General features: G+C 41.3%; 1 protein-coding gene across 1 annotated transcript in view; it reads left to right on the top strand.

The window, feature by feature from the left end:
• Positions 1-22,484, top strand: part of Fbxl13 (F-box and leucine rich repeat protein 13) — a 192,167-nt gene that overhangs the window by 52,436 nt on the left and 117,247 nt on the right. The window contains exon 8 of the mRNA XM_052173092.1: positions 19,371-19,466. Coding sequence (XP_052029052.1) covers positions 19,371-19,466 — 96 coding nt within the window. The remainder of the gene's footprint in view (positions 1-19,370; positions 19,467-22,484) is intronic.

Here is a 22,484-nt window from a genome sequence, read left to right on the forward strand (position 1 = left end):
CTGTGCAGAGACTCTTGAGCCCTGATGGAACTCTTACCGAGGGCCCACTCCCTTCTCAGGCTCCTTGTCACTCTGGCTAAATGAAGGCACACTGTTTTACCCTGCAGCTTCCTCCCTTGTTGCTTTGGTGTTCTTCTTTCTCTACTGTGTTGCTGTTCGGTTCCGTTTTTGTAAATGGAGCATCTGAAAGAGTTTTCTAATTTATTTTCCAATTCCATCACTAAACTTCACCCTCTTCTGAGCCATGTTTTACACTCAGTATTGCCCAGAGCTAGAAAACAAACACTCCATGCGATTCATGTAGCCCAGTACCAATCTCATCCTCAGAGCAGACACGCATACTGAGGCTCAGCTGAGGCTCTGTGAATGGGTGACCGTTCTGTAGCTCTACTGGCATTTCTATGGTTTGATGTGACTTGATGACCCTTTCTTCACCGCCAACACTGCCAACACGCTCACACTCACCATCAGTGACAATACTTCTTCTGCTCCTCAGCCTCTTAAGGGCTAACACGTCCTCACTGCCTCTTGTGCAGGTGCTTGTAAGTGCTCCCCAGTGCTCCTCCTCTCTCACTCCGTCCTCAGTCCTTGAGCGACTTCAATACCTGCTGCTTCATTGTTGAGACTCAAATCTGAGTAACTCTAGACACCTTTCAGTTTTGGTACCTAGGCCATTTACGGTCAGTCAGTACCTGCTGGGTAGTCCCCTTGGTGCTCCATAGCATCTGCCATCCATCATGTCTGATTTGAAATCATCACTGCTCATCTCTCTAATAGTGTTACTATTCCTACATACTCCCCGTCTTCCCTTGGCAAATGGTACTGTCACTCAAATTGGACCAGTAAGGGCCACCCCAGATGTCTTATTTACATATAGCTTTATATATAAAGTGGTTTTTGTTTTTATTATTTTATAATTTGTGTGTGTGTATCTTTGTGTTTGTGTGTGTGTATCTTTGTGTGTGGTGTGTGTGGTGTGTGTGTGTGTATAGAGGGGTGAGGCTGGAAAATTCACATGCCATAGCATGAATGTGGAGGTCAAAGGGCAATTTTATTGTAGTCTTCCTTTCTACCTTTACATGTGTTCCAGCATGCACAAATATAAGGGAGCAAGTGAACATATTCTTCGGATATTTCGGATGATGTGTGGGGTGTCAGTGGGAAATCGTGTTTTTTGAAAAAATATACACAGCTAATTGTTTAGGTGGGGCAAGGAGTGAGATAGCCATTGGAGTTCATGTGGAATAGTCTCCCGAGCCAAAGCCAGGGAGAGTGGATGGACTGACTGTTAAACAGGCAAGATCTTCCCGCCTGCTGCCTAAAGCACCTCGGAATCATTAACACCCTTAGCCCAGAGCAGGGCCCGTGGGCTTTATTGATACTTTGTTTTTGCCTGCTCTTTGAGTTCCTGGGTCTCACCTACTAACCTAGAGTATTTCCAGATTCTAGATTCTGTTGATCAGATTGCTATTGATAACTTTTTTTTTTCCTCCTGTAAGGAGTCAGGACAGTAAATATTTTCAACCTCACATACCAAAAGACACTACCTCCTGAGCAAGTTGTAGTCTTCAAAAAGTGACCATTTTCTTTTAAACATAAATAAAAGTATTCTCTTCCTGATCATTAGCAAGGATGAAGTCTTTTGAGCCAGGGGTGGCAGTGCACATCTCTAATCCCAGCATTTAGGAGGAGAAGGCAGGAAGTTCTGGAGTTCAAGGTCATTTTTGACTACTTAGCATATCTGTTCTCAACCCAGAGGTTGAATGACTGGGGTTCCCTAAGACTATTGGAAAATACATATATTTACATTGCCACCAGGAGTCCAGCCTCAACACAGGATCGGGGTTCTCAACTGGAAGCAGGGATATCTAGAAGGTGCCTGAGAAAACATACAGGCAACTTTTTGGGGGTACAAGCTGACAGGCAAGTTTCAAGGCTCGAGGTTGTGCTTCCTCTCTCTTGGATTCCTCCCTGGGCTGGAGGTTGTGCTTTCTTGTGTGTTCTATTTCTCACACTCCCACACTCTCACACACACCTCACACACACCTCCATACACTCTCCTTTCTCTCACACACACACTCCTTTGCCTTTAACTTGCCTCCGCCTTTTATTGTTACTTCACAAAGCAGGTAGAGAGACATTGTACAATCCTTACCAAATGTGTCAAGTTCAGAAGAACAATCCCATCTCACAAAGAATTAAGAATTACGGTTGTTCCACCAAGTTTCAAGCCTCCCCTATTCTCAGGCCCGTGGCCAAAATAATAATTGCAAGCTTATCATTATTTAAACTTTAACTTATTATACTTCAGTGCTCAAAGCTCTGAGGTCAGCTACTTGCTTTTTCCTGTGAACTCTAATGATAAATGACATGGGCAAAGCTGCCAGGCAGTGGCCAGGAAGAATCAAGTTAACCCTTAACTCAGCTGCTCCGCTGGCTTTCCACTTCTGCACATTGCACACAATGACTCTCCTAGGAGTCCCGGTGTTTTGACTTCGTTTTACTGGTATAAGATTTTATGTGTCCTATACTTGCTCATTCATATATTCCTAAAGGAGACCAGGAACCACTCTCAAATATTGTGCAAAACTCATTTCATAACTTCAATAGCTTTTTCTTTTCTTGGGGGTTCCAATATTGGCTCTGCCACATTTTCTTAATTTATTTTTAAGCATAATTTCTCCAAATTTTCTTTGCAAGTCAAATGTTACTCTGAAACTATCATTGTGCAGTTATTACATTGTTCCTAAAATGATAGCCCACAGCATGCACCTGGGCCATTGGGACTGTGCTGTGCTGTGGCCCATGCCTCAATTTTTGATTGTTTAAGAATCATTACATCAGGGTACATCTAGTTTCACAGAACTCACCAAAGCAGAAAAAGAAATAAGAAAGTCAGGTCTAATAGAATAATAATGCAGACTAAGGTTAACTGAAAAGCAGTCATGCACAAATGAAATCTGTACAGCCGTTGTTCAGGGCTAAGGACAGGAGAAATGGGAACAACATTTTTTTCTTTTACAAACAAGCTGTCCACAGAATTCTGAGATGTCACTATGCAGGCCTGCTGTGGCAGTTCCTTATTTCTGATGGCAGGTTCCCTGGAAGGATGTGTCTCCTACTTCTCAAGGTCCCAGGCACCAGCACATTACAACTCATAACAGTAGCAAAATTCCAGTTACAAAGTAGCAATGAAAATGATTTTATAATGGAGAGGGGTCCCCACAACATGAGGAACTATAAATCACTGTATTAGGAAGATTGAGACCTGTAGCATGTAGATTAAAAAAATTATCTATGCTATTGTCAGCTAGGCACTGGCGGTCTCGTCTGTTCCCAGCCTAGTGCCTAAGACTGAGATCCTGCCTCTCCAGAGCTCTGAGATTGCTCTCTTGAGCAGTCCAGCTGATGTGGAACCACGCACACTCCCAAATTTTCATGGCTAGCTGCGGTGCTGCTCTTGCCAAAACAATCTTAGTTTAGAATCAACAGATGACACAAGTGCTGGGCATGGAATCTATCGTCCTGAGCCATTAACTATTCTATGTTAGAAATCGTCTGTTGGTGGACTCTGCCACCAGAGCTAACAGTCCCTGGTCTACATCTTGTTTCCTTCTGCTCCTGCCTCACTGTACCAAGTGTGTTCCTCACTCCTGCATCCCCTCTTCTTCTCTCAAGCTCGGAAGGCCCACCTCCTCTTCACCCAGCGATTGGCTTCTTGTCATCTTTATCAATCAAGGAGAGATTCCACCACAGAGACCAACTGACTTAGCAAGTTCAAGGCTGCATGACACACTGTCTCAAAAGAAGAAAGGAAAAATATTCTTGTTTTAAGTTCCATACAAGAACAGTTGGAGCATCTGTGGTGAGACTGGCTCAAAGGCTATAGTCAGCCAACCCTGCTGTCAGCTACCCCACCCCTAGAGGCCCATGCTGAGGACAGCCGGGACAGCTCTTGGGAACCTAACCTGCTAACTCTGACCTCTGTAAGAGCCCTCAGAACCACCCAAGCTGTCAGTCCCATCGTCTGCTTTCTACCCAGAGAGCTGCCATGTCATTACAACAGACTCCACGAGCCACGTTTAGAAAACTCCCCAAAGATCTTCTTGGAAACTCTGTGTTCATCTCAAAGGAGTGTTTTCATAATTCCCAGAGAGTGAAAAATAGATTGCTGTCAAATGTTGAATGGATCTAAATGTCTCTTGTACTGTGAGGCAGCTTAGATGGGCGTTGAAATGTCACAGTAGTCCCTGTGGGTCAGTTCTGCCTCTGACGGTCTCACCACTACTGTTCAGGGATAGCTTAATTGAATACATTGATTTGTATTGTTAGGTTATTTGAAAACAGTATCATTGACATCAACTTTATCAACATTTTAAGATGAGAGATTAAAGTATACATCGTGGATCAGACAGTACCATAGCCACCATGACAAACACTGTGGCCTGACCACCCAGACCCAGACAACTAACATTGCTATCATGCATGGCACTGGACACTAGGAGATCTAGACCAGGGAGCTGCTTTCCTGCACGGGGTGGTATCCAGGAACCCTCATAGGGATAGAGGAAACTTGGGTAATTCTTCCTTTTGTTTTCTTCCTTAACAATTCTATGTATTTCATGTGGTGGAGAGGCACATGCACCGTAGTGTGGAGGCTAAAGGACAACTGGCAGTAGTTGGCTCTCTCCTCCTATGCGGGTCCTAGAGATGGAACTCACATGGTCAGGCTTGGTAGCAGGAGTCTTTACCTCTGAGTCATCTCACTGGTCTTAGAGGTAACCAGGATGGATGAGAACTTGTGACCCTCCACACCCACCCCATGTCCCTTCAGAGTATCCTACTAGCCTATATCATCACAACAGGTCCATGCATCATTTAACAAATTCTTCTAGGAGATATCTGTGTCCAAGTTCTACAAACATGTATTTGAAATACAGTTTTGCTCAAAAAAGTAAACCTTGGTGGATTAAGGAAACCCGTCATTTTATTCAAAATTAAAATGGATTTGAGGAATAGGAGGTCAAAAGTTTTTGTTTGATGTTTAAACTAACACTTTCTTCTTATACAATATCTAATGTCAAAAAATATAATAACACCCTGACTTCCAGACACTTAAGAGGGGGATTTAACAACATCTCAAAGAAATAAAACTTCCAAAAATAAAATGCTTAACAGTTAAACAATCCATCCCATGGATTAATTGAGCCTTCTATTTAAACTTAATCTTTCGAAGTGTTAAATATTGAGATAGCAACTACACTATTCTTAGCCATTCTCTTGTTCTGTGTGCCCAAACTAGGATATTCTATAGAGGATATTTTTTTTAACGGTCTATTTCTGCTTCAGAAATATTCTAAGAATGTAAGAAACTTTTCGTGCCAGTCAGGGCTACATGGTGAGACCCTGTTTCAGAATTAAAATAAAATAAAATAATGTAACTGTGCAGGCTGGTTTTATGTCAACTTGACACAAGCTAGAGTGGCTGGAAAGGAGGGAACTTCAGTTGAGGAAATGCCTCCATGAGATCCAGCTCTAAGGCATTTTCTTCATTAGCGATCAGTAGGGGAGGACCCAGCCCATAGTGGGTGGGGCCATCCCTGGGCTGGTGGTCCCGGGTTCTATAAAAAAGCAGGATGAGCAAGCCATGGGGAGCAAGCCAGTAAGCAGCACCCTCCATGGCCTCTGCATCAGCTCCTGCCTCCAGGTTTCATCTTGGCTTCCTGTCCTGACTGCTTTTGATGATGAACAGTGACGTGCAATGCTTCTCATGTCTATGGCGTCAAAAAGGAAAACCAGTGAACAGATCAACGCCTGGGTTTCCAACCCGTATTCATTTTTTTTTCCTCCCTAATTGAAGTTTATTCTGAGACATATCTGGAGAACAAATTCAGTCCATAGATGTATAGGCTCAGAGAGTGGAGCTCTAAGAAATTTGTTTCTCATAGTTCTAGAGCTTATGAAATCCAAGATCAAGGACAAAAATCGATATTAATTAATACATATTAATTATAGTTAATACAGACTATCATCTTTTTTCATATATCCAAGAACTTTTTCTTTAAGATTTTCTTTTATCCCCAGAAAGACAATAACTAGTTGTTACTCTAGGACCCTTCTCCCTTTTGTCTAGACCCTCCCCCATTTTTCTTCTTGAAAATTATGTTCCCAGGTTTAAGATGCCACGTTACTTGTCCTGGGCCTTTGGGCTCCCCTCTCACACTTCTTCATTCTGTATATTTGATGCTATGTTAATCTGGGTTCTTCCCAGAAAGAATGCTGTGGCTTGGATACAAGATGCCTCTTAAAGACTTGTTTGCTGGAGGTGTAGACCTCAGTGCAGTTTTCGGGTTCAGTGGAGTAATGGAGTAATCTTAACGAGCTGCTCGGAATGGAGACCCAGTTGATAGAGTTAGGTCATTGGGAACACACCTTCGTAGGGCATCTTTTGGTGTCCTGTTCAGTTTTCATTCTCTTCAGGCTCTCAGGGGATCAGGTGAAGCTCCCTGGCATTCTGTAGGGAGATGTGTGTGTGTGTGTGTGTGTGTGTGTGTGTGTGTGTATGTGTGTGTCCAGCCCAATTTAAATGATAATCTCATTTAGAACACCCATGCAGACATACCCAGAAACAGTATTTACCCCATGACCCATTTAGATTGACACATAAAATTAACCATCACAAATTCACCCCATGACAACTGCCAATCCATATATCTCACCTTATCTCTAATTATAGTCAATAACAAGGTATATAAATCTTCCTAAAATGACACAATTAACATTTATGTAGGTAGAAATGTAACTTCTTTCCAGAAGAGTAGTTACAATATTGCTTACTTGTCTCTTTACTATATAAGATTAAAAATACAATAAATGACAAAGTATATCTGACATATAAGGGGAAAGAGAAGAGATTGGAGATACATACATGATACAGATGTAGCTGATTTAATGTATATTCATAACATTAATGTTTATATGTGATGTATTCCCTGTCTGGCCCCAGATGTTGATTTAGTCATGACTGCATCCTGAGGACTGATGTAATCAGTGTGTTAATTCACTGGTGGGTTTGTAACTTGATGTCATTATTGGGAATGATTAAAAACTTTCATAGGTAGGATGAGGCCTATGTCTTGTCCTGGGCTCCCTGTCTCTGCTTTCTGACCACCGTGCGGTTGAACCTTGTTCCACCCTAACTCCTGTTGTTGTGATGTCTCACCATAGCCACAATGTCAATGGAGTGAGCTGGTTACAGGCTAAGACCATGAGCCCAAATGAATCTTTTCTTGTAGAAATGGTTTTTCTCAGGTAATTGTCTCAGTGATGAAAAGTCTAACAGACATATTAAGAAGGAGTAAGGACTTCCTGGCATCTGTAATACAATCCGGGTTTGGTGGCCGTATATGGGATAGATCCCCAGGTGGGGCAGTCTCTGGGTGGCCTTTCCTTCAGTCTCTGCTCCACACTTTGTCTCTTTATTTCCTCCTGTGAGTATTTTGTTCCCCCTTCTAAGAAGCACTGAAGCATTCACACTTTGGTCTTCCTTCTTCTTGAGCTTCACATAGTCTGTGAATTTTATCTTGGGTATTCTTAACTTTCAGGCTAATATCCACTTATCAGTGAGAGCATACCATGTGTGTTCTTTTGTGATTGTGTTACCTCACTCAGGATGATGTTTCCAAGTTCCATCCACTCACCTGTGAATTTCCTGAAGTTACTGCTTTTAATAGCTGAGTAGTATTCCATTGTGTAAATATACCACATTTTCTGTATCCATTCCTCTGTTGAGGGACATCTGGGTTGTTTCCATCTTCTGGCTACTATAAATATGGCTGCTATGAACATAGTGGAACATGTGTCTTTATTGTTGGAGCATCTTCTGGGTATATGCCTAGAAGTGGTATAGCTGGGTCCTCAGGTAGTACTATGTCCACTTTTTCAAGGAACCGCCACACTGATTTCCAGAGTGTTTGTACCAGCTTGCAATTCCACCAACAGTGGAGGAGTGTTCCTCTTTTTCTATATCCTTGCCAGCATCTGCGGTCACCTGAGTTTTTTATTTTAGCCATTCTGACAGGTGTGAGGTGAAATCTCAGGGTTGTTTTGATTTGCATATCCCCCGTGACTAAGGATGTTGAACATTTCTTTAGGTGCTTCTCAGCCATTTGAATTTCCTCAGTTGAGAATTCCCTGTTTAGCTCTGTTCCCCATTTTTTAATAGGGTTAGCCTGATGCGGCTATCTCCTGAGAGGTTCTGCCAGAGCCTGACAGACAGAGGCAGCCAACTATGGGACTGAGTTTGGGGTCCCCAATGAAGGAGCTGGAGAAGAGACTGAAGAAGCTGAGGGGGTTTGCAGCCCCGCGGTGTGTGTGTGTGTGTGTGTGTGTGTGTGTGTGTGTGTGTGTGAGCAAAATTGTCAACTGGCCAGAGCTCCCAGGGACTGGACCACCAACCAAAGAATATACATGGAGGGACCCATGGCTCCAGCTGCCTAAGTGGCAGAGGATGGACATCATCCTTGCTGTGGACATCAGTGGGAGGAGTGGCCCTTGGGCCTGAGGGGGTTCTGTGCCCCAGTGTAGGGGACTGCCAGGGCAGGAAGTTGGGGTCTTTCTTTACAGAGAGCAGAATCCAAGGGCCCTGCTTTTGTCATTTAAGGTCAAATATCTGGTGTGCTTCTGGGCTTCCATTATAGCAAACATTCTACAAACTGTCCACGAGGAGAGCACCCTTGTTGTCTTCCAGGAGCTTCCTGCTCACTACACAAGTCAGGAGGGAGGAGAGGGCTGCAGGTTTGAAGAGGCTCAGACCCTTGGTTGACTCTTATAGCTGCCTCTGTAGCCTTAACTCGGATCAATGGCACCCACGTCCCCTCAGTTCCCTGGGTACCTATAGCCTATTTTTGGTTGTGGTTCTCTTCTTACTCTGGAGTTTCTTCTTGCATCTTTTGTTTTCTCCATGTGTCCCACCATTTCTCCTGACGTGGGCCCTTCCAGTCCCCTTTCTCACTCCTCCTTAGTGGATCTCTAGATGCTCTCTTGTCTCCTGAGACCCACAGTCCACAGGCACAGGGCAGGCGCTGAGACGTTAACAGGATCGATAGCCTCCTATCTCTCAGACTTCAAGTAGTTTACAGTTTTCTTAAAACCCCTCTCCATCACTGAGCCACATCTTGTCACTTTTCTGGCTGACAAGAAATAACCCAACTGCTTATTATCTATGGAATTAAGTTGGAGAGTCTAGTTCCTCACCCTGACATTCTTCCCGGGAGCTATATTGGCACAGCCAGTGTTGCATGTGGAATTAATTTCTAGGATTTCCAAGGGCTATTGCATATGAACTTTTGAAAATTCTTTATACATTATGTAATGATGGCCCCATTCCTTAGGATAAAGTAGAGGTTTTGGCAACAAGTGGTAAAGTCTGATATAGCTTATTCCATATTCCAATGTGGACCCCACTCTGCTTTTCAGATATCTCTGGGCAACTCTGCACGGAATTAATGAGGTGTGACATTGTAAAATAGTCACCTAATAGGTAAATGTTACATGAGCTAATGAGTAAGTAAGGAATGCCCTCTACACTGGGACAAGTGTCAAATGCACACCCTGGGAAAGGCATTATAAATTCTTCTTCTTTACTAGGTAAAATGCAAAGTGCAGCATTTATGTGACAATCCAAATTCATATATGCAAGAGTTTAACATCCAATGATGCACAGGACCCGTTAGGATGTGGTGTGTTTTGCTGTTATTGTTGCTATAATTGATATCCTATTGGAACTTATAGTTGAGAAAGATTTAATCCTAAAATGTGGATAAAATAAACTTTTTGAGTTTACTAATAAAAATCAGATAGGAATGAGACCTGAAAGGAATCCCAGAGGATAAAGAGCTTGGTGCACGTATGTAAAGACTGGAGTTTAGATCCTCAGCACCGACACAGCAAGCTAAGTGTAGTGTGCACCTGCAACCCCAGTGCTGGGGGCCAAAGAGGGCAGACCTTGAGGACAAACTGGCCAGACAGTCTAGACAAAATGGAGACTTCTAAGTTCATTGAAAGACTCTGTTGTAAGTTAATAAGTAAATAAGCAAGTAAGTAAGTAAGTAAATGTGGGGAAGCAGTTGAGGAAGGCATACTAATATCAATCTCTTGCATCTACATGTGCCTACATGGGCAAGACCACACACACACACACACACACACACACACACACACATGCACACATGTGCATACACACGTGCACACATGTGTACATATGTGCACCCAGCCCTCCCAATGGCACAGTGGCAATACCTAAACAAAATTTGCTTTACCTTCTTTTCCACATTTAGATATATGAAAGTTTTACATTTTGATGAAATCTGATTTTTCTTTTCCTGTATTGCTTGTGCTTTTGATATTGTAGGACTTACTTTTATGTTTTCACATAAGAATGTTATGGTTTTAGTTCTTATGTTTAGGTCTTTGATCCATTTGGGGTAAATTGTTTTTACATGGAAGTAAGTCTAGAAGAGTGTCCTATGCCCATTGTTTTATATTTGGGGCCCAGCTTAGTGAGAAACTGTTTTTCCTTGGCAGAATGGTTTGGTCTAGCCATAGATGGATGTGTCTATTTCTGGACCCTCCATCCCATGGGCTGTGTGCCTGTTCTGTGACTTAGTGTTTTGAGTTTTGCAGCTTTGTAGTTAAGTATGAAGTCAGGAAATGTGACCTCTCCAGCTGTCGTTTTTTAAAAGTTGTTTTGAGATTTCTTGCAATTACACGTGAATTTGAAGACTGGCTTCTATTCTTACAGAAGGAGCCTTTGGAAATTTGACAGATTTGATTGAGTCTATAGTCTTTAGGTAGAATTGACACCTTGGCATTTTTACTGTTCGTGGTGTCTTTGGTGGGATTGTCTTGTAAGGTCTCAATTGTGTGTATTTAGTGTTTACATCACAGGCAGTTGTAAAAACCTAGTTTAGTTCTTCTTCCTGTTACTGTGTCTTCCTGTTCACAGACACAGACTGTTGTTCTGATTATTGGATCATCTCCAGTTCATGTCAGCAGCATTTCCTCACCGCGGGTGTAAGGACCACCCTTTCACCTCCTTAGCTGAAATTATTCCTAGTATTTTATTCAAAAGTGAGACCATAAGCTCCTTCAGACATGCAAGGAAATCTAATGAACAGCAGTTTCTTTGGCATGGTCAGTAAGCATAGCTCTTGGGATTAAAGTCTCCTGATGGCCTTTCTTCTGTGCTTCCTTGAATTAGTGTTTCCTATTCCACAGGACAATAGGCAGAACCTCCCAAGTACGTCTCTGTCCTAACCTTGAGAACCTTTGAATGTGCCATCTTACATGGCACAATAATTTATTTCAGATGTGATTACCAGTCTCGAGACGGACATTTGTCCTGGATTATCAGGACACCTCCCTTGAAATGTCAGGATCCTTGTAAAGAGAAGAGAATCAGGGTTTCTTGCAAGGGCCAGGGGAGCCCTGGGGTCTCTGATGTTCATGACCCAGAGATGTAAGTTATCCAGAATCTTCCTTCAGGGTAGCCATGTGACTTTTCTGGGATAAACAGGTTTATTTGTTTATATATTTATTCACTTATTTATTGAGAGAAAGGTGTCTCAGTAAACACTAGAGGTCCTGAAACTCACAATCCCCCTCCCTGCCTCTTCAAGTGATGTGATGGCAGCTATGTGCCAGGAACTCCAGTTCACTGTCCTTTTGGATCATATCAGTTACCCGGGTACAGATCTGATCCTGGGGGTTTGTTGACAGTAAAATACTCTTCAAGGGCAGGCTGAACTGTCTTGCCTCTTTTTTTTTTTTTTAAAGAATTATTTATTTTATGTACATGAGTACACTGTTGCTGTTCTCAAACACACCAGAAGAGGGCATCAGATCCTATTACAGATGGTTGTGAGCCACCATGTGGTTGCTGGGACTTGAACTCAGGACCTCTGTGCTCTTAACTGCTGAGGCATCTCTCCAGCCCCTGTCACACCTCTTACTGCGAGCTTCCCACATCATGCCAGCCAGGGCCTTTTCCAGAAGAGCTGAGAGATGTGGAGATTTCTTTGCCCCCATCTACCAGATACAGAGGTATCATCACCATGGGTCAGTCAGGTTCTCATGCTCTGCGGACATGTGCTGGCCACTCACCCATTGTTGTACATCTCTAGTAAAGTGTCTGGATAACTGCTTTTAAAAGTAATTTGCTTCATAAGATTCTAAAATTTAGCTAAATTATAATAGTAAGACAAATGAATAAATATGAAAGAACTGATATCTATGTTAATACCCAGAGAAAATATCAGAGCAAAAAGCATTATTAAGCTGTGACTTTTGTCTTCTAACTGGTGAATTTTCAATAACTGATTGTGACTTTTTTCTGGGCGTAGTGATATCAGCATGTCTATAATCCCTGCATTGGGGAGACTGAGATAGGAAGATCAGGAATGGCTAGCCTGGGCTACTTAAGACTCTGTTTAGAAAAAAGAAAAACACACATGTGACTATTGATATACTTGGGTTTTTATTTCATTTTATATGTAGTCATATTTTATAGACTTTGTTTTCTTCCTGCTTTTTTAAAAGGTCAGTTTTAACATTTTCCTACTTTCTTATTTAATTAGCATATCATTCCACATGTTCACATGTCTTTTTATCCTTTTTTTCTTTGAAAAGCATGTTCTTTTATTGAAAAAGGAAGTTAAAACACTTTATGATAAAATTAAAGATTTATATGGAAAATATTTCTAATAAAATAGAAGAGATATATTGAAAAACACATTAAAATTGAAGGTTATCATGGAAAATTATATAGATTAAATAGCAGGCATAAAAATAATTCTAAGTTAATTGAAAGTGGAATTATAAACATTTTCAGGTAAAATTGAAGATTTACATGGTAAATATTTCTGATAAAATTCATGACATATATAGAAAAACATGTTAAAATTGAGTATTTCATGGAAAATTATACAGATAAAATGGTAGACATAAAAAACCTTTCTAAATTAATTGAAGGTAGAATTAAAAACATTATGCGATAAAATCAGAGATTTACATGGAAAACATTTCTGATAAAATAGAAGAAATACATAGAAAACGTGTTAAAATTGAAGATTATCATGAAAAATAACACAGATAAAATGGTAGACATAAAAATGACTAAATTAGTTGAAAGAGGAATTACAAACATTTTCTGATAAAACTGAAGATTTACATGAAAAATATTTCTGTTAGTCTATGTTTTTTTTATTGGGGAATTGAGTCCACTGATGTTAAGAGATATTAAGGAATAGTGATTGTTGCTTCCTGTTATTTTTGATGTTATTTTTATGTTTGTGTGGGTATCTTCTTTTGGGATTGTTGAAAGAAGATTACTTTCTTGCTTTTTCTAGGGTGTAGTTTCCCTCTTTGTGTTGGTGTTTTCCATTTATTATCCTTTGTAGGGCTGGATATGTGGGAAGATAGTGTGTAAATTTGCTTTTATCATGGAATATCTTAGTTTTTCCATCTATGGTGATTGAAAGTTTTGCCGGGTTTAGTAGTGTTGGCTGGCATTTGTGTTCTCTTAGGGTCTGTATGAGGTCTGCCCAGGATCTTCTAGCTTTTGTCGTCTCTGGTGAGAAGTCTGATGTAATTCTGATAGGTCTGCCTTTATAAGTTACTTGCCCTTTTTCCATTACTGCTTTTAGTATTCTTTCTTTGTTTTGTATATTTGGTGCTTTGATTATTATGTGCTGGGAGGACTTTCTGTTCTGGTCCAGTCTGTTTGGAGTTCTGAAGGCTTCTTGTATGTTCATGGCCATCTCTTTCTTTAGGTTAGGGAAGTTTTCTTCTATAATTTTGTTGAAGATATTTACTGGCCCTTTAAGATATAACTCTTCACTCTCTTCTAGACCTATAATCCTTAGGTTTGGTCTTCTCATTGTGTCTTGGATTTCCTGGATGTTTTGGGTTACAAACTTTTGTGTTTTCTTTGACTGTTGAGCCAATGTTTTCTATGGTATCTTCAGCACCTGAGATTCTTTCTTCTGTCTCTTGTATTCTGTTGTTGATGCCTGATTTCTTTCTGAGGTTTTCTATCTCCAGAGTTATCTCCCTTTGTGATTTCTTCATTGTTTCTCCTTCCACTTTTAGATCCTGGATGGTTTTGTTCAGTTCCTTCACTTGATTGTGATTTCTTGTAATTCTTTAAGGGATTTTTGTATTTCCTCTTTAAGTGCTTCTTCCTGTTGACCCATGTTCTCCTGTATTTCTTTAAGGGAGTTATTTAAGTTCTTCTTGAAGCTCTCTATCAGCATCATGAGATATGATTTTAAATCCAACTCTTGCTTTTCCAGTGTGTTGGGATATCTGGGACTTGCTGTGGTAGAAGAACTGAGTTCTGATGTTACCAAGTAGCCTTGGTTTCTGTTGGGAGGGCTCTTGTGCTTGCCTTTCACTATCTGGTTATCTCTGGTGTTAGCTGGTCTTGCTGTCTCTGGCTGGAGTTTGTCCTTCCTGTTGGCCTGTAAGCCTGTGTCTGTCCATAATCCTGGGAGACCAACTCTCTTCTGGCAGGGTCTGTGCACAGAAGGCTGTGGAGCCAACTGCCTGGCTCTCTGGTGAAAATGGCAGCCTGAAGACCTCTGTTTCAACTGCTCTACTGATCGTCTGCCCTCTGGGTTCCCAGCTGTTTCCCTCCAGAGAGAAGGTGGAGGTCTCACCTCCATGCTCAAAAGTGTAAGCTCTGCTGGGAGATCACCCTCTCCTGGTGGGCGGTGCACAGAAGGCTGTGGAGCTGCCAGGCTCCCCAGTGCAAATGGCGGCGGGAAGCATTTTCCTACTTTCATGTTCAGAAAATATACAATATTTTCCTGTGTTTCACTGATCACTTGGTTTTTCGAGACAGGATTTCTCTGTATAGCCCTGGCTGTCCTGGCACTCACTCTGTAGACCAGGCTGGCCTCGAACTCAGAAATCCGCCTGCTTCTGCTTCCCAAGTGCTGGGATTAAAGGCGTGCACCACCATTGCCCGGCCACTTTTATTTTTAAAACATGTGCTTCTTAAAAAAAATAATTGTTTCTTTGCAATTTCTTACATACATGTAATGTGTTCTAGTACTCTCTCCTTTATGTTCACATTCTCCTGTCTCTCTTCTGTCCCTACTAACCCTGCCCTCGAAATCTCTACCAAATGCTTTTCCCAGATTCATGACTTTTGCCTTTGTTTTATGACTCGCTTAGTTTAACCAAAAACAGCTGTGTGAGCACTAGGTTGGAACCACCCCCTGGTGAGGCCACTAGTGGACACACAACTGAAGACCATGACTCCCCCTCTCCCTGAGGATATCAGTAGCAAACAGTTCAGCTGTGATGGAGGCGCCCGGAACTGTTCTGCGCATGCCTAGGTGTTGGCAGGCCCGTTTGATGTGCAGAACCAGCCCGGACATCTGCAGCTGCTGTGAGTCCACGTCCTGCCCAGATGGAGTTAGTTATTCATCGCCCTTCCCTATCTTCCAGCTCTTGCATTCTTCCTCCTCTCTTCTGCTGTGTCCTCTGAGCGCATGGGATAAATACACTGATTAGGGATAGGCCCTCAGCCATCACATATTCTCACCACTACGGAATCTCTGCACTCACCAGTGTTCACTGGAAAGAAGAGTGTTCTCTGATTAAGGCCAAGAGTAGCTGTAAAAGTTCAGGCTTTTCTATAGCTGCCTTTGTTTCTGTATAATGACATGGAAACCTCGACGTCTATTAAAAGGCTTCAAGAACTGCAGCTGGGCAGATTCTGTTCTATTCTAACCTGACTATGCTGCCCAGGCCATAGACAAGCCGTGAGGGGTTACATGCAGCCTTTGATTCCCTGTTCTGCTCCAAGAACCTCTGCCTGTCTCAGGGCACGGAAGTCCCGCCTTCTCTCCTGTCAGCTATAGACTGATCAGCTATTATTGACCAATCAGAAGACGATGGAGAACAATATTTTACAAAAAAAAAAGCAAGTCAGGAAATGCTTCATAATAAGGACAATAGTAAGTCTAGGCTGCATCCAGGTCTCTGAGCACAGAAATTAGCATTTGAATACACAGTGCACAAAAACATACCCTGCAAGTAGCATCTGTCTGTGAGTGTAAATAAAAATATTCAGAAGGCAGTTTGAAAAGTAAGGAATGCTTCCTGACTTTGAAGTCCTCCTCACTCAAGGGCTATACATACTTCTTTGTATTGTTTAAACCCAAGGCAGCACATGTATACTTTTTAGGCAATACCAATGCGATTGAATGGGTATATTTTTTTCCTAAACTAAAACTGAATTTAGAATAGTTTAGTCCTGATTGCTTCTCCACTCTTAGGTTATTATCTAGTGTTTAGTTTCTTTAAAATCTGAGAGAGTGCAGGTGCTGAAGAGGCCAGAGGAGGGCAGTGGGTCCCCTGGAATGTATGCTGCTGGCAGTTGAAAGCCCCTCAAATTGTGTCCTCTGGCTCAGCAAGGCATTAACTGCTTCATCTAATGGTTCAGTCACACTACTGTTTTACAAGGGTAGTGTGGTTAGCTATATGCTTGTTAGAGTCTTTGCTCATCATGAACTATTTGTATCCCCCAACCCTTTTGGGATTTCAATATTCAGAAATTTTCTTTGTGGACGTTCTAAGTGGGGGCAAACTGAAACTTGGTTTTAGATTGTGTACTTAATGGTCCTTGGGTTGTAATTTACAGTTGTGTTATGCAGCACCTGAGATTGCATTCTGTGATTAGTGTTGTCAGGTCTGGGCTCACCTCTAGAAGCAGCTCTAGGGATGTTTTAGCTGCTGAAGTACCTGCGGGCAAGGGATTATGTTAATTAGTTAGTAGGGACCAGCGAAGACCTAAAAGTGGGAGGTGCCCTTCCCGCGGAGAGGGTCCTGGACTGTATAAACAGGAGAAAGCTGACTGACTGTATGCATTTGCTTTCTACTGCTTCCTGTGTATGTATGACTTGTTGATCAGCAGCTGTGTCAGGCTCCTGCATCATGTCTTCCCTGCCAGGAAGGACTGTACCCTGATGCTAAGTAACCATCTGTCTGAGGCTCCGGATCACAGATCATGCCTTCCCTGCTGTGATGGGTTGTTTCCTGATGCTATGAGCCAGTGTACTCTATTTCTTCTTTAGGTTGCTTTTGCCAGAGTATTTTATCAAACCAGCAGGGAAAGAACTCAGAGACCATCCAAGCATCATTCCTTTGTAAGCATTTTATCTCTGGCTACGTGACACTTTTTTGTTGTTGTTATTTTGGGTGTTGGCAGTTTTATTAGGCTGCCAGCTTTTTTCCCTCCAACGTCTTAATCCGTGGTTATTTTTGGATTTTACTCAGGTTTCATTTTCTCCTGGAATTCTGTAAAGATGTACATTATCCCTTTTCATGCTATGTAACATGTCTTAGCCTCCTTTGTCTTTTTTTTTCTAATCTCTTTGTGCTTTATTTTTCTGTTTTTCTCAGATACATATTCCAGTTTATTTTCTACTGCTTTAACTTATCTATTGAATTTTTAATTTCAATAACTTTATTTGTAATTCATATGAATTTTATTTTTAAAGTTGTGTGTGTGTGTGTGTGTATGCTTAAAGAGGGTGTGGGAGTCCTCCATGAGCTGGAGTTAAGATTGTGAGTGGCCTGATGTGGGTACTTAGAGTGAACTGAGGTCTTCTGGAAGAGCAAAAAACGGTTCTAGCACTTCTCTCTCTCTCTCTCTCTCTCTCTCTCTCTCTCTCTCTCTCTCGTTCTCTCTCTTTCTTTCTCATTTAATTTTAGACAGATTTTAGTTTTCTTTGACAATATATTTCTTAAGAATGCCATTTTCCCTATATTGAGTACCTTAAACTTGAGGCTAAAAGGTTTTATAATCACAGTCTGACAGTGATGTTTTCATTTCTCTTTTAGAGTGATGTTTACTCTTATTGAATTTTCTCTCTCATGTTGGTTAGCCTTTTGTTTTATTTGGGCTTAATCTGTGGCAGTTCTCTAATGCTTGGCTTCAGTTTGTGTCTCTTTAGAGAAAATGATTTATTTCTGACCAATGTCCCAGGGTTATTTTTAATTTGGAACCATGTTTCATGCTAACATATCAAATCCAGCTGCAAAGATCATAAATTTCAGGTGGATTCCATAAACAATTAAAATAGCCTTGGTAGCTGGTCTTTGGTTACCAATTCTTTGGGGGCTTTTAATTTTATTTTTATTCCAAAGGCACTACAATGTATAGTGTGTGCCTCTGTTGTATAGGTGTGGTGACTCTTCTGAGCCTGCATAGACTCACAGAGCCATTTGTTATGAAATCATCCCTATTGCCTTCCAGACACTTGCAGCAGGAGTACTTGTCCGTCTGGATTTATAAACTTAAAAAAAATCAAGTTATGTTTAAAATTTGTTCTAGTATTTATTGATGTTTTGTATCAAGAGTATTTTTTTCCAATCTACTACTTATCCAGGGACGGAAACCAGATGGGTTTAGTGAGCTTCCCTAAGAATATCATAACTTTAGGAAAATTCAGTTCATCTTAGCAATTATTAAATGAGTTCTGTGTTTCCGCTACTATTTAGAGAAAAATCACAAGCTTTCTTCCTGATACTACCTTCATTCAGAAAACAAGCATGCTCATCTTTTTGCTACCTTTCTGTAGTGATCAATTTGAGCTATCACATGATCATATTTTTAAGAGGTTTATATAAAACTTCTTATACAGAGTTTGCAACTCAATAGTAATAAAACATTGTAAAGAACTATGAACAGAGATTTCATTATAGAGTTCTACATAGTACTTTGTTCAATTCATTATAAGAATATAGTTTATGACACAGCTTTAAAAAATTCTCAGATTCATGTTTATAAGAGTCTGAGGAAACTCATTATCCCTCAAATGGCTCTCAAGAACCAAGAAACAGTATGAGATACTGAGTTCAGGGCTTTGAACAGGACTCTACTCACGTTAAACTCACAGAGCATGGAGGACATGGTGGCACATGCCATTAATCCCAGTTTGGGGAGGCAGAGATTGGAAGATCTCTGAGTTCAAGGCCAGCCTAGTTTACACAGCAAGGTCCAGATCAGCCAGATTGGCACAGTGAGATCCTATGTCAAATTAAGCAAACTAAAACCAAGCAACCAACCAAAAAATATGCAACATTTAACACATCTTTAGAAAAGGATGGCTTTGTGCCAAATGATAAAAGACAGCAGTGGACAAACTGTTGGACTTCAGATAAAATTCCTCCCTTGAAATGTAACTCTAGCTTTTTCTAATATACGGAGGATACTGCTGTTACTCACGCACGTAATGGAAGAGCTACACCAAAAATCAGATATAAGTCAAAACTATGTTTCTTTTCTCCGTGTTTAGGTTTTCTTGTACCTCACTTTTAAAGATATGATCACATGCGGTCAAGTCAGCCGCTCCTGGATGGCGATGGTGCAGAGAGGCTCCTTGTGGAATTCTGTAAGTCGATGCGCAGGGAGGGTGCCTTTTCAAAGGCAAATGGGAATGGGCTTCAGCAGAGCCTTGGAGGAAGGCAGCCTCCTTCCTGCCCCCCCACCCCTTCTCTGTGGCCACCAGCAGTAAGTGCTTTTTGTTTGTGTTTTTGGTTTGTTGGCTGTTTGGTTTTGCTCAGCACAAACCTGGAGAAAGAGGAGAAAGCAGAGAGTAACATTATCTTAAGAGATGTATCAGTGTTTTAAATTTTAAAACGAGTGTGTGAGTTAGATATTTAGTTACACCTGACCCTTGCTTCTTTATTTGTGAACTTATTCCTGCTGACGAAGACAGACTCTATGTTGAGCTCTTGACTATGAGAAAAAAAAAAAAAAAAACAACTTTAAAAATGGAAGCATTTAAGCAATAATCCAGCACTCCAGAGGCTGAGGCAGGCAAAGCTCTTAACCACTGAGCCATCTTTCCAACCCTGAGGGGAGGAAACATATAGAGTGTATGATTTGTAATTACCATCTCATAGCTCATAACTGTCAGGTTAGTTCTAAAACAGGGAAAGAGTTATCTTACTGAATGTGACTGGTGACATATAGAACCCATGAGAGAGGGTGTTTATATGGATTTTGAGTAGTTGGGGCTGATAGATAAACAAGAAAATTAATAAGCAGATACTGAAAATATTTTTAGCTGTAAGTTTAAGCTTTTGTTCGAAACACCCAAGGTTTGAATGCTCAGTTTCTTACTACCTCCTTACAATTGTGCCATATTGAACACTCAGAGGGAAATTAAGAGACTTGTTACTTTAAACCATCTTATTCGATAAGTGTGGTCCTGAGGTCAATAGCATCAGCATCACCAGAGAGCCTGCCAGAGATGACAACTCTTAGGCTCTCCCCTTCCCCCTGTCCCCCAACCCCCACCCCAGCCTCCACTCAAGCTCTGTTTACAGAAAGCAGGAGTAGCGATCAACAGTCTGTCTTCACAATCCTCCCAGATTCATCAGTTGCAGGCTTAGGTTTTAGAATCACTTTCTTAAACTCAAAGCCCAAACAGGCTAATTAGTTTCTCACTTTCAAAGTTAGCACCTTGACAGTATGGCACAGAGGGAGAACAGCACAACAGGACAGTCAGGAGCAGATGAGGTCCTGATGGGACGGATGGATGTGCATGGAGCTGACTTTCATCTAGAGTTGCTGGCACTATGTTCTTTCCTCTGTTTCTATGAAAAAGCGTAACTGATTTCATACCTAGTGTGTGGACACAGGTCTGTTCCAGTCCATGGTCTGAATCATCAGTCTTCCATCAGGGAGAAGAGGGAGGAAGTCAGCTATGAACTACCTCTAGAAAACAGGGAAAATAATAAAAATAGCAGTTCCTGAACCTTGGCTGACTGCGTAAGTGATCCCAGTTGTTGAGATTACAGCAGACAGAAGAATCTCCAAGGGACAACGTATGCTTCATTCTTACTGCTGACCACGAGACTTCTCAGAGTCTCTTTGGAATGAGAAGCTCAGTCATTTCCAGCTTATAAAAAGAGTATAGAAGTAGTCTTAGGACAAGGATAGTATAAAAACATTAGCCTAGAAGTTCATGTCAGAAAATGCCAGGCCATGTGTGTGTGCACACTGGTGCACTGACAGATTCAGATCCAAGCGAGCTTGTTTATACACCTTACACAGCTTGAAAAGGTTTTGTTGTTGTTTGTTTCTGTTGTTTCTGTTTTTAACTTTACATCCTTGTGAGGCCTGGTCATGGTTTTGAGCTAGTAACAAATAGCTACAGTTTAAGCTCAACCTACTAGATAGACATTGCTGTTTTTCCCATTTTACAGGTGAGAAAAACAAGTTAGCTAAGAAATAGCCCACATTAGTAACTGCCTGGGTTAGAATCAAGCTGTAATCTGCCTGTCCACAATGTGTGGTCTTTTTTTTTTTTTAATTTTTTAAAAATTTTATTCGATATATTTTTTATTTACATTTCAAATGGTTTCCCCTTTTCTGGTCCCCCACTCCCCGAAAATCACATAAGCCCCCTTCCCTCCCTCTGTTCTCCCACCCATCCCTTCCCACTTCCCTGTTCTGGTTTTGTCTTATATTGCTACACTGAGTCTTTCCAGAACCAGGGGCCACTTCTCCATTCTTCTTGTACCTCATTTGATGTGTGGATTATGTTTTGGGTATTCTAGTTTTCCAGGCTAATATCCACTTATCACTGAGTGCATACCATGACTGATCTTTTGAGACTGGGTTACCTCACTTAGTATGATGTTCTCCAGCTCCATCCATTTGCCTAAGAATTTCATGAATTCATTGTTTTTAATGGCTGAATATATACCACATTTTTTGCATCCATTCTTCTGTTGAGGGGTACCTGGGTTCTTTCCAGCTTCTGGCTATTATAAATAGGGCTGCTATGAACATAGTGGAGCATATATCCTTATTACATGCTGGGGAATCCTCTGGGTATATGCCCAGGAGTGGTATAGTAAGATCTTTCGGAAGTGACATGCCCAGTTTTCTGAGGAACCGCCAGACTGATTTCCAGAGTGGTTGTACTAATTTGCAACCCCACCAGCAGTGGAGGAATGTTCCTCTTTCTCCACATCCTCGCCAACATCTGCTGTCTCCTGAGTTTTTAATCTTAGCCATTCTGACTGGTGTAAGGTGAAATCTCAGGGTTGTTTTGATTTGCATTTCCCTGATGACTAGTGAAGTTGAGCATTTTTTAAGATGTTTCTCCGCCATCCGAAGTTCTTCAGGTGAGAATTCTTTGTTTAACTCTGTACCCCATTTTTTAATAGGGTTATTTGGTTTTCTGGGGTCTAACTTCTTGAGTTCTTTGTATATATTGGATATTAGCCCTCTATCTGATGTAGGGTTGGTGAAGATCTTTTCCCAATTTGTTGGTTGCCGATTTGTCCTTTTGATGGTGTCCTTTGCTTTACAGAAACTTTGTAATTTTATGAGGTCCCATTTGTCAATTCTTGATCTTAGAGCATAAGCAATTGGTGTTCTGTTCAGGAACTTT

This window comes from Apodemus sylvaticus, chromosome 2 (genome assembly GCF_947179515.1).
Source record: "Apodemus sylvaticus chromosome 2, mApoSyl1.1, whole genome shotgun sequence".
NCBI classification, from domain to species: Eukaryota; Metazoa; Chordata; class Mammalia; order Rodentia; family Muridae; genus Apodemus; species Apodemus sylvaticus.